Raw genomic sequence first — 12,182 nt, 5'->3', positions numbered from 1 at the left:
TTGGAGTCTGGGGTGGAATCCCGATGGTGACATTTCTGTCTGGGTTAGGGTAGAGGCTGGCCTCCACAGGCACCAGGCCTTGTAGGGCAGGGAGTCTGCAGCGACCCTGGCCCTGGCCGAGGTGGGAGGACACAGTGCCTGGCATTTGGGGTTAAAGACGATTTGCTGGACCGAGGTCCTCCTGAGCCCGAGCCCCGTCACTCTCACGGTCCCTCGCCAGCCGCCGTGGCCACGGCTGCATCTCCCCTGTCACTCCTCCAAGGTCAGCCACTTGTCTTTCGAAGGACCCCCCGCCCTGCCTGTTCTCACCCTCAGCTTCCTCCAGCCTCAGCCTGGTCCCTGCAGCCTCCTGAGATCAAAGACTCCGTTTCCCAGCATCCTTTGCAGCGGGGCCACATCCAAGTGCACGTCCTGGGGGGCTGCCCACCCACCTGAAGGGCTCCGACCCAGCGGGCCGGGGGCACAGGTCCCGGGGAAGGCCCAGAGCAAGGTGCAGGCCTGCCCCTCCCTAGGCTGTGCCAGCCTCCTTAGCCACCCTTGTGGGCTCCGTGCCGACTGCAGGAGACCGGCCAGGAGTGGGGATCACGGTGAGGACGACCTGGGTTGCCAGGGCCAGTGCCCGTGCAAAGGGAATCGTGGCCCCCGATGTGATGCCCCACGAGGACGCTCCTGCAGGGGCAGGGGCAGGACCCGACCCGCTCGGGGGCGAGGGCTGGGGTTCACCCACCGGGCCCAGCTCGTGGTGGGCACCCCTTGCAGTGGAGGCATGAAGAGGGCCGTAACCATGCGCGGCTGTCACACGGGACAAAGGAGCGGCGGCCGCTGGGCCACGGCTGTGGGTCTGGACCTCAGCCCGGCTGCAGGCTGGTGCCCAGGTCCCCACCCTCCCTCTCGCCCCCCCGCCCCCCATCTCTGCCGTTTCCTAACCCTCCTCGTGTCCCTTCCCCATCTCTCCATCCTTCTCTCTCCTCCTCTTGGGAGCTGTAGTGAATTGCACAGGGTCCCCCAAACTCACGTCCCGGAACCTCACTTGGAAACAGGTTCTCTGCCGATGTCACTAGTGAAGATGGGGTCACCCTGGGTCGGGTGGCCCTCAATGCAGTGACTGGCGTCCTTGTAAGGGAAGCAGAGCGCCAGAGACTGAGGGCTGTGGGCTGCACCAGGGGCCACCTACAGCCACCAGAAGCTGGACGAGACGCGGAAAGGTCAGGGAAGCAGCCCTGCCGACGACTTCATCTTGGACTCTGGCCCTCCAGACGGAGGAGTGGGGTTCTGTTGTTTAAGCCGCCCAGCCCCTCCCAGGAGCACACAGCCTCAAGCCTGGGTGAGTCCCGCCGCCACCCGCCATGGCAGGCAGACCCCGCACAGAGGCCCTGCCTGTCGGGGTCCCTGGCTCTGGGCCCAGCAGCCCTCCCAGGCTGCATTTTAGCCAAATCACAGTGTCCTTTTCTGGGTTCAGGTGAGGTGGACCGGCCCTGGATCTGCTGAGAGCCCATGGGGCAGTGCCTTTGGGACATTTTGAATCACAGGTGCACAGCTGTGTTCTCTGAGAAACGCTCCTTCCTCTAGGCCAGCAGCTTCCTGAGTCCCCCCTCCAGCTGCCTCTCAGAGCACAGTCCGTGCCTTTGTGGGGGACTACCCCTCCCCCCTTCCCGGTCCCGGCCCAGGAAACCCCACTCTGGTGTGACAGGTGCCCCCCCGCCGCCTGGTCGGCCCCCTCCCAGCAGCCTCGGGCACCTGCGACCTTGGGCTCAGGAGGCCCACAGAGCAGGGATGAGCGATGAGTCACTCTCTGGTTCTGGGGCCGGGGCGGGCGGGGAGGGCCGGGCTCTCAGGCCACAGGACAGTGTAAGCGGGCAGAGAAGGACCAGCAAGGGGAGGAGGGAGGGCAGCGGGGGAGGACCCTGGCCAGTTCCTGGCCGGCACACTCCTTGGTCACTCTCCCAACACCCAGACCGGGGTCGTTGGAACCTTGGATCCTGGTGTGGCCCTGCGTCTGGCCCTGACACAGGCTGGCTGACCAGGGGCCTGTGCAGCTCCTGGGCCCTGCAGCTTGTCAATGTCGGTCATGCGGGGCCCATCCCTCGCCCCAGGAAACGTGCACTGTACCCTCCCAACAGGGCTGTGCCGGAAGCCCCTCCCCAGAGCCCAGGGTGGGCCACACCTCTGGTCACTGGGACAAGCCCCTGAATTCCTGACACTGAAGACCCCAGCCTCTTGCTTCTCCCTGATGACGGCAGGACCAACACGGATTCAAGGAAACCGTGCCCTGTTTACTAGTAACTACAGAGGCTCTCCTCTTGGGACTCCAGAGTCTGGAAGGGCCACGGGAAGCTGGGGATCCAGGGGGCGGGGCTGCGTCAGGGCTGGAGAACGGACACGGTTGGGGCAGGCAGGGGCTGTGGGCCCCTAGGGGGGCAAGACTGCCCCCTTCAGCCCCAGATGATCTTTGGGCTGTGGGGCGGGGCGTCTGTCACCAAGGACAGAATCACCCCAGATCACGTAAGCTGCCTTCTCGGTGGAAGCGTCCTCTTTCTGAAAAGTCGGGCCTGGAGGGAGATGCACACAGGATGTGCCTGTCCGGCACTGGCACTGCCCGGAGCCGCCGGCGGGCCCCGCCGCTGACCAGCGGCCAGCGTCACAGCACTGGGGCCGCGCCGGGCAGTGGCAGAGCAGGGTGGCCTTCTCCCGAGGTTCTCCAAAGCCTCGGCTGCCCTCCCCAAGGTGAGGGCTGCGGTCACGGGGCGGGTCCGAGCTGCAGGCAGAAGCTGGCTCCGGCCTTCTCACCTGGCGGGAGGGTGAGGCGCTCTCGTCACGCAGCTGCTACTTCCCTCTGTCCCCTGCCCTCGAGACGAGCCTCCATCTGCTGGCCTGGCTCCGCACGCTGCGCAGCTACTGTGAGCAGGGCTCTGGGGCAGGGGCCACAAAGACCAGGACTCCGGCTGCTGGGACGGCCAGGTGGCCTCTGCCCCACGGCAGTGCCAGCACCTCAGACTCTTGCTCCAGGCCGGCCCCTGACCTGGAACGTTCCCTGGGCCTGACCCTGAATCATGAGTCGCCTCTCCTGTGCCCCGTGCGAGGGGGACCGGGACAGCGGCTCGCTACCCTGCCCTCCCCGGGAAGGTGACACGGGATCCTCACCCTCAGGTCACTGACCTCTGGGTCCCCATCCATGGTGGGACGTCGAGCAGTGTCCCGCTCACCACCCGTTAGAAGCCAGTAGGAACCCCCGAGAGTGACAACCAAAATGCCTCCACGCTAACCAACGTCCCTGGGGGATGGGGCCACCCAGGTGAGGACGGACGGGGCAGGGGCAGGGTCCCCAACGGCAATCAGGACGGGCTGAGTGCACCGAGCCTGCGCGCACACTGACCAAAGCTGCCAGACACAGCCACGCCGACTGCCTGTATTCTCCAAAACCAGGCTTCCAGAAACGTCAAAATGTGGCACTCGCACACTGTCCACGACACAGCGTGCGGCGCAAGCCACGGCCCCCAGGGTGGACAGGCCCAGGGTGACCTGTGCGAGCGGGGCAGAGCGCACCGTGGCCCCAGGGCCCAGAGGCAGCGGTGAGGGGCCGTTGGGGCCCAGCGGGGAGATGATGACTCAGGGTCCGGAGCCTGCAGGGCGTGGCCTCGACCGCCCGGGAGCCCAGGGCCCAGGCAGAGCCCGCAAGCACATGCGGGGAGAGCCCCGGGCGGCCGCGTCACAGGGCCTGAGCGGGAGGCCGGCCTAGCCGCTTCCCCAAGAAGGAAATCCCTTCTGATAGGAAAGCTGGAAGCACACTCAGTCTCCCTGCGGCTGCCCTGTCCTGCCGGGCGGAGAACGCCGCCCCGACCAGCTCCAGGGGCCTCTCAGGGTCTGCAGGCTGGACTCCAGGCAGGACGGCGGAGAGGGCCCTAGGTGCACCTGTCCTGGTGTCACATCACAGTCACTGGGGACAGGCCTGCGACCACCTGCTGCACTCAGGGGCCCCTCGGGCCTTCTTGCTCGAGGCGCCGTGAGTCGCCTGCTGTCGTTCTTCGAGGAGCCACGCTTGTCTTCTAATGCTTTCATGCTCAAGTCTGTGTGGATCCCTCACACCTATTAAAAGCCACGTGAGGGCTCCTGGGTACAGAAACAGACACACACACGCTCGGCTTCTTGGAACGCTGCTGGCTGGGGTCCTGCGCTGAGCCGGCCTTGCTGAGTTTGCTGTAAGTCTGGGTCTGGGGAGCGCAGGCCTCACGTGCCCGTCGGTGCTGAATGACCACAGGGGCAGGGGCAACAGACCCGTTTCCTGGGGGCGTGCCCACCAGGGTTACCTGGCAGCCAGCTTTGCAGAACCTTCTGGAAACAGTGAACTGCCAGATGCAATGCAGGAATCAACACGGAAACCGCCTGGGCAGGGTCGGGCTGCCGCCTCCGTGGACTTGGCCACTGCCCCACTCCAGTCACCCCAGGGGCCCAGTGAGCTCCGAGGAACCCGGCACGTGAGGTGAAGTCTCCGTCACGACCGTGCAGGTCCCCAGGGGAGGCCCGCGAGGGGCCCTGGGGGACAGTGCGGGGCCGTCAGGGGCTGCCCAGCAGGATTCAAGGGAACTGCTTCTGCGTTTGAAGAAAGGCGGCCACGCGGCCGGAAGGCCGCCCACCGTCCACTCACGGCCCCAGTTTGAAGGACTGTGACGGTCACCTGTCCATGCTGGTGTCTTCTGGAGATGTGTGTCCCAGCCCTGCCTGCCTGTCCCCTGCAGCGGAACCCCGGGCCACCACGCCCAGCTGCACCGCCCAGCACAGACCTTCTCCCAAAATTCCACTGTTTTTGTTTTTTCATTGTGTTTTTGAGGAGGGAAACCTAGCTTTTGACCAACAAATGAGGTCGGGTTTTCCTCCCAGGGAGTGTTCTGGAGGGACATGAGTTCCAGGGGTCTGTCTGGTGCCGCCCGCTCAGTGCTTCAGGACGCGTCTGCACAGACGCCGGGTCCTCAGGGCGGAGGTGGGGCAGGAGACTGACCGGCAGAGCCAGCACGTGGCCCCTGAACCTGGAGCGAACACGGCCTAGCGCAGGCCATCCCGGAAGACAGTGGCCTCGGAAGCCCGTCCGGTCCAGGATGCTGAGAAGCGCCGCAGGCTCTCGGGGGCTGGTGGTGGAAAGGAGCCGTCACAGCCCTTTTCTTGTTCTGTGTTTGGCAGCAAAGGTGGGCAGCCCACCTACTTGGGGGCACACGTATCCCCGAGGAGTTGTCGACCTTTTGAAAGGGCTGCCAGGATCAGGTCAGTGCCCGCCACGTGCTCCCTGGGGTCAGCGTGGCCCTTCCAGGGGGCGCCTGCGTGTCCCCACAAGGCCAGGTGGCCCAGTGTCCGTGCAGCCCCCAGTACGGGCGCAGACGGTGTCCTCTGTCCAGCCTGCCCGGGTCAATTCTCAAGCTGCCACCCGACGTCCCCACTGGTGGCAGGTCCTGGGGGAGCTCTCATCACACGTGCTCTTGGAAGGAAAGAGGAGAGGGGCGTGAGCACAGAGCTGGCTCATTCTCTCTGCAAGCAGAGACTCATCTTCTCAGGAACCAGGACGGTGAAAACAGGGTTGAAAACGCCTGCAGACGGGCGCCGCATCGGACTCTCGGGTCAGCAGGCCCGGATTCTTTAGCGAGCTGTGTCCCGCATCGTCTGAAAGCGGCCTCGGGAGGGAATCTGCTGCAGCCCCAGGCAGCCGCGTGCCCCGGCATCACCTGGGTGAACAGGTGGGCGGCCACTGCCGTGTGGGTCGGGCTCACCTCGGGCCCACCCTCCCCCGACGACCCTTCTCACAGGTGGAGAAACGGGGCTCAGGGCATGGTCGTTGGCCTCAGGCGTGGAACCCGCTGGCCTGACCACCAAGGCCTGGCAGCCCGAGGCACCTGCCAGTAGGAAACCGAAACTGAAGGCCCTGCGCGTGGCTACGTTCCCAAACTGGGGCGGGAATCACTCTGACCTTCACTCTGGGACGGTGAGGTGCCCGTACAAAGGGTCTGGACCCGCTGGAGAGGCCCCGCCCCCGAGGGGTGGGGCTGAGACGGAGGGAGAACAGGAGGACGAGCCGGGCAGCCGGGGAGGGGCAGCGGGGCTGTGGTCCCAGGCTCTCTGCTGACATGTACGCGTGGCTGTACGTTTGGAAAATCCCATAGCACAGTGTCAGCGAGAGGACGGGCTTACACGCCAAGGAAGGCCAGGGGGACAGGCCTTCGCTTGGGATTTCACCGTCTCTGAAACTGGAAACGCCTATTTCCTGGTCATCGAGTAGCACCCGTGCTGAAAGGCGGGCACAGAGAGAGTGGAGCGCCCAGCTCGCCCGAGCCCGTGGACCCACGCTTCCTCCACGGGTCTCCTTCCCTCCTGGCAAGCTGACCCGTGAGCTCCAGCTCCGGCCTCGCAGCCTGGGCGCCTGTTGGGACAAACCAGAAACACTCAGGGCGGGCCGTGAGGGGGCCTCTCTGAAGACCCCAGGGGCCCCGCACTCAGCAGCGCCCCACTCCATGCTCCTCTGGCTTCCTGCTCGGGTGAGGGCTCCCCAGGCCGCCCTCATTTCCAGGACGAGACTTTGTAAGAGGTCAGGGTGGGAAGCGCTTCAAGATGCTCAAGGGCCTTCAGCAGCCTGGCTGGGTCGGCAGTGGGGCCGCGGGCAGTATTTCTGGGCAGACGGCATTGGCAACCAAGTGGCAGCTCCAGGCGGCACGTAGCAACCCCTCCCGTCGGGCAGAGCTCCCACTGTGCGCAGGCTCCGCAGTCCAGCCGCGCTCCCTTCCACACCCTCCCAGGAGTCCAGGAGGAGCCCGACCTGGTTAAGAAGACCTTTGGGGATGCCCGCTGACCCCCACCACCAGGCCGACCCGGGGAGGCTGTGCTGCCCCCCCCGAGGCCCCAGCCCTCAGGCCCTCTTGTGGCACCTGGGTGCCCCGGGTCCACATTCTAGGCTCTTCCGCTCCCCACTGTGAGCTCTGCTTCTTTGTTTCATTCAGTCAAAACCCAGACTTTCTGGATCTGTCTTCGAGCTTGGCCAGGACTGGACAGACGGCCTTGAGGGACTGAAGGCAACTCGGCTTCCACAGACACACCACGTCCACACTCGGAGTCCGCCGTCCCCCCCCAGACCCAGAGACCGGACTTCCCTTCTGGGGCGCAGCTGTGTCAGGATCTCGGAGGCTGAGGTCACACCAGGGGCACTGGGGCTGCTATCCTCACAGGCGTGAGCACGATTAAAGCATGCTTCCCGCGAGAGCGGCACCACGCAGGGCTTGGAAACATCCTGGGAAAGGCCAGCCCTCACCCCAACAAAGTAAGTGTGCGCTGTCTGCAGCGCGGGCTTCTCTGATACCTGCGTAGCTTCTGTAGGGACATCTCCGCCTGCACAGCCAGCCCGTGGCCACGGCCACGGCCACGGCCACGACTAGCACAGCAAGGACGCTGAGCACCGGCCGGTTCACCGCATCTTGGGTGTCGTCCACTGGGTCCTCTGTGATGCTGTCCTTGGTTCCCGTGAACGTTTCTGCAGGAAAGGAAAGTAACCCAGGACTTAACAGGGTCCGGAGGAAAAGGGGGTTTCTTCATCCTGAAGGAGAGAGTGCTAAGGGGTACTGATCCACCAAACCTTCCCAGAGGTGTTTTGTGATTTTTAAGCTATAAAGCTGATGGAGAGAAGGGTTTCCCCCTTCAGGTGAACCTTCATCTCTTTCTGGGCTGTCATTCCTCCTCACCCTACCTGTGTGACCTGTAATCCCAGCCCTTCCTAAAGGTCCACACCTGGGAATGGGTGTGGTGGTCTTCCTGGCTTTTTTTTTTGGGGGGGGGGTGGTACGCGGGCCTCTCCCTGTTGTGTCCTCTCCCGTTGCGGAGCACAGGCTCCGGACGCGCAGGCTCAGCGGCCGTGGCTCACGGGCCCAGCCGCTCCGCGGCATGTGGGATCCTCCCGGACCGGGGCACGAACCCGCGTCCCCTGATCGGCAGGCGGACTCTCCACCACTGCGCCACCAGGGAAGCCCCACAGGCTAAGTTTTAAGGAACTAGCAGATTGCTCTTCACGGCGGCTGCACCATTTCCCGTCCCACTGGCAGTGCACGAGGGGGCCAATCCTCCTGTCCCAGTGCCCAACCATTGTGCCCTTCCCTGGGCAGCTTGTTACAAGTGTCCCGTGTTTGCCGAAACCCGAAGGAGCCATGAGCCAGACAGTGGCTAGGCCTCCCACGCACCTTAGAACCATCTGGAAGCTTTTCAACATGTCCTGTTGCCTGGACAGCCCAGAAGTGCTGATTCAGAGGGTCTGGGCACAGGGCGGGGTGATGGGGGTTGACAGGCTTCCCAGTTGTCCCCCAGAGCAGCTGGGCCGAGACTACGGCCCCAGGAGACCCTCCCATTCCCCTTCCCCTGCACCCGGCTGCCCTGCTGGGACGCAGAGGCCAGCGGAGGCCTCTGGTGCAGCCAGAAGACCGTGACCGCTGAGTCCCAGGGCTGCGCCTGCATTCCAGGAAGGCGAGTGCCCGGGCACGGGGGCTCCCGGCAGCTGGGCAGCAGGCAGGCCCCCGACACCCCCGTCCTCCAGCTCTCCTGCCCCTCCTTCCCTGGCGTCTCAACGCTGCTGACAGGGACACACAGGCTGAGAGAGCCTGTGGCTTCTACGAAGGAGTCACCCGCCTGCACCCTTCCACAGGGGGCCTGGGACGGCAGCCAGGCCCAGCCGGACCCCCTGGTGGAGGAGGGGTTCTGGTTTCCCAGGGGGCACACGTCCGAAGAGCTGGGGTGGTGGCTGTGCGGGAGGGGCTTCAATCCTGACGCTGCCGCCGCCTCACCTGCAGCTTCTGAGCGTTACGTGACCTTTCGGAGCCTCAGTCCCTCATCTGTGAAATGGGTCCCCAAAACTGACGCCCCCCCCAGGTGCATGAGGATTAAGCGCCCCGAGCACCTGGCCGGCCCCTGCCCTCCGCCGCACGGTGATGTCTGTCACCCCCTCGCCCTGCCACCACCTCTGAAGCCGCTGCTGAGTCACCTCATAGGGGCTTGTCTCCCACCTGAGAGGATCCCCCAAGTCCCCCCTGGCCCCCAGCCTTGGGTCGGGGTCAGTGCGCAGACCCGGGACCTTACCCGTCTGGCCGCTGGTCAGGTTCTGGTGAAGAAGCACGTTCTCAATGCAGCAGCCCACGTCGACGGGGGGGCTCCGCCCAATCCGCAGGACGCTGACCACGTTGTACAGGCCCCGCGTGTTTAGGGACACGGTGCTGTTCTGCAGGGCGTCGTCCAGCAGGCTGTTGTCCGTCTTGTTGATCCAGTACACTTTGGGCCACGGGTAGCCATTCGTGGACGTGCACGTGAAGACCAGCTCCTCGTCCTGGGATGGGCCGCTGACCACCGGCATGCTGTAGTTTGCTGCAGGGGAGGGAAACGGGCTGAGGGCTGCCAGGTTCCGAAGGTCACAGAAGAGGGGGGGGACACGGTGCCAAGGGCCAGGGTAGCAGGGAGGCAGCCGTCGCGCCCCAGACGCCGGAGCAGGGCCGGGACCAAGGCTGTGGTCTGGGCAGCAGCACAGGCCCTGTTCTACCAGAGTCACGCCCCCCAACCCACCAGTAGGGGCGCTGAGAGCCGGGCGGGCAGTGACCGGCACCCACGTCCCACCCCAAGGAGGTTGGCCTCCTTTGAGTCCAGTGACACGGTCAGCTGACAAGTCACCCGTCTCTCCACGGAACGGTGCCCCGAGCAACTTGCTGGAGGGGTTTAATTTTCTTCCTAAACTCTGATCTCATTTAGAGCCTTATACCACTCCCTCCTAATTTCATGAAAACATCTTGTTTGGGTTGAATTGGAGAGTTTCGAGGCAAGGACAGCAAGCTTAGGAGCTCCTGTGAGGAGGGAGGCACCTCGGCTACTGGAAAACGTTCTTACGAGCCGAACGACATTTCCACCACCTAAGCCGCACACCTGGTTTAAACAGAACCCCGCTAGAGGGATCTGGATTTCCTCTAAGGGAAGACACGGGTGAATGAGCCGCAGAAAACAGGTCTCACTGACACTTCTTCCGGGCCGTAAGGCTGGGCTGGAATCAACTCGGCAGCTCCGCCGTCTTACCTGCCACGTTTAGCGTGACCGTGACTTCCAAAATCTTTTCTAATTCTAAGGATTTCCGAAACACCAGGCAGTTGAACTTCTGCTCGTCCTGGGGAGTGACATTGTGCAGGTGCAGAGAGAAGTCGCCCTGCTTCATGCCGTCCAGGGACAGCCGGGCCCGGTCTTTGTAGTGGTTGTTAACGTGGCCGGCAGAGCTGTTTCCCGAGAGGTAGTAAGTCACCACAGAGTTGGTGTTCTGTTTGCCCGGCACGCTGATTTGCCAGTAAACATAAAGGTCATTTAAATCGAAGGTGTTTCCTTCGGGGTAAATGCAGCTGAGCCAGACGTCACTGCCCACCATCGCTCTGATTGCTTCTTCCTGAATCTCTGCAAACATCCAAAGAGAACAGAATTCATCTTCCGCGCTTGACGCGTAACTTTGAACTCACCCTTTGGAGGGACGGGGGAGCTTCTGGGTTGCAAGACTCAGACCCCAATTCTGACTCATTTCAGTAGGAAAGGAATGTATTAGTAATAAGATGCACATAGGAAAGCAACAATAGTTTAAAAATTCGGACACGGGCGGTAAGCTGCTCTGATACATCACCAGGGTCGGTTTCCAGTCATCATGCCGGGAGCCAGCCAGGACTCCTCCCTGTTTTTACTACTTCTTGGGAGTTTACAATGAATTCAGAATAAAAAGATGTCTTTAAAAAACTCAGACATTTGAAAAGAAAACATCAGCTTCTCAACAACATCATTATAATAGTGTTTGCAACTCCATCAGAGAAGGCCCGGCGAGGTTCTGTGGTCTGTTACAACGGCTCAAATGCCAGCAGGGAAAGTGGCCGTTGCCCTGACCCGCCGCCCTGTGGGCTGGAAGGCCAGGCAAGGCCTCAGTCTCCGCTGCGCTGCCATATCCCCGTTCTGCACTCTTCTGGAAGCTGGTGGCTTTGGGGAGCAAAGGGGTCACGGGAAACAGGAAGCCCAGCTCCCAGCTCCTCTGGAAAGCGGAGGTTCTGAAACACTTGGGGGGAACTGCGCTCTGCCTGTCCCAAACACGACACAAAAGGAGAACCACGGGGTCTGGCCGAGCCCTCCCCTTTGTGGCTCTCAATGCCACACATTACCCTGGGCTTGGGGGCCCCGTTTTCTCACAAGGGCCCCTGGAAAAGCAAGCAGGGCTGTGGGGAGGACCCCACTGACACCTGTACCCCGCGGTCCTCACTGCTCAGAACTGAAGGGCTTGGAAGGCTCCAGCAAGAGCACCGTCTGCACTTACCAGCTCGCAGGCCACAGAGTAGCAGCAGCAGTAGTCCAGGGCTGGGAAAAAACAACCAGAAAAGGGTGAGTCCCGCTCTCCCCAGTGGGGTCAGGAGCCGGTCACACCCACCATCCCAGTGGGAATACACCGCAGCCAGGCCATCAGCCCAGGCCACCCGGGCAGCCAGGGATTCAAGGAGCGGACGCAGCACCAACTCCTCCCTGCCCAGCAGGCAAGCCCCAAGGGGCTGGCAGCCCCTGCACGGGACCAGCTCCCACGTTAATAAAACGCCCCTCAAAGCAATTATGAGGGTGTGATAAAGGGTGTCGAGAGGAATCATCAGCCCCCTGGTGGCCTGGCTTTGCACGGATGGAGTCTAAGAAATTGTATAAAATCGGATAAAAACCCACTTTCGGGTTATTTGAAGTTTGAGAGACAGAGAAGATGTAAGATGCCCCTCCCCCCACCAGGGTCGGGTGAGCCCCAGGACGACCTTCTGAAGGAACGTGATCAATCTGAAACCAGATCTGCTGGCTCCACTGGAGCTGGTGCACAGCTCAGCCCTGGGGGCCGGCACACCCCTCTCATGACTCCCAGGCTCCTGGCGCGTTCAGCCTGGGAGCCTCTGTACCCCGCATGCCTCAGCGGTGGCCCCTGCCTCACCTGTCACTACTCTGCCCGTGCCCCAGCCCACTCCTCGTTGGGTCAGAGAGGAGAGAGCACAGACGGGGCCCCCTGCTCAGGGGTGTGGGTGGCTGGTGGCTGTGACACGGCAGTATTTTTATTTTCCATTCTTGAGGGAATAGTCTTTCCCTGTATTTCCAACTGGAGAGACTGGGTGGTGGGACCCTGGGGTGGGTGGGTTTCTGGG

The 12,182-nt window shown here is 62.9% G+C and overlaps 1 protein-coding gene across 1 annotated transcript; it reads right to left on the bottom strand.

Moving 5' to 3' along the window:
* Positions 1-6,117: 6,117 nt before the first annotated feature.
* ICOSLG (inducible T cell costimulator ligand) lies at positions 6,118-11,362 on the bottom strand. The gene is made up of 5 exons (XM_082840283.1): positions 11,330-11,362; positions 10,069-10,434; positions 9,091-9,372; positions 7,331-7,501; positions 6,118-6,400 (listed from the first exon to the last, which is right to left on the bottom strand). The coding sequence occupies exons 2-5, from the start codon at positions 10,406-10,408 to the stop codon at positions 6,249-6,251; spliced, it is 945 nt and encodes a 314-aa protein (XP_082696409.1). The 5' UTR covers positions 10,409-10,434; positions 11,330-11,362; the 3' UTR covers positions 6,118-6,248.
* Between the last annotated feature and the right edge of the window lie 820 nt (positions 11,363-12,182).

Source organism: Leucopleurus acutus (assembly GCF_964270905.1).
Source record: "Leucopleurus acutus genome assembly, chromosome: 5".
NCBI lineage: Eukaryota > Metazoa > Chordata > Mammalia > Artiodactyla > Delphinidae > Leucopleurus > Leucopleurus acutus.
This window is presented reverse-complemented; position numbering and strand designations above follow the sequence as displayed.

What these genes read in the sequence shown, in the direction of transcription:
- ICOSLG (XM_082840283.1), bottom strand. Translation starts at nt 10,408, where the DNA reads ATGGTGGGCAGTGACGTCTGGCTCAGCTGCATTTACCCCGAAGGAAAC. An exon ending in GGTCACGCTAAACGTGGCAG is followed by an intron (nt 9,373 to 10,068) that starts GTAAGACGGCGG and finishes CCTCCCCTGCAG; the next exon opens with CAAACTACAGCATGCCGGTG. An exon ending in TCCCTACAGAAGCTACGCAG is followed by an intron (nt 6,401 to 7,330) that starts GTATCAGAGAAG and finishes TTGTCCCAACAG; the next exon opens with GCGCCCAGGCTGCGAGGCCG.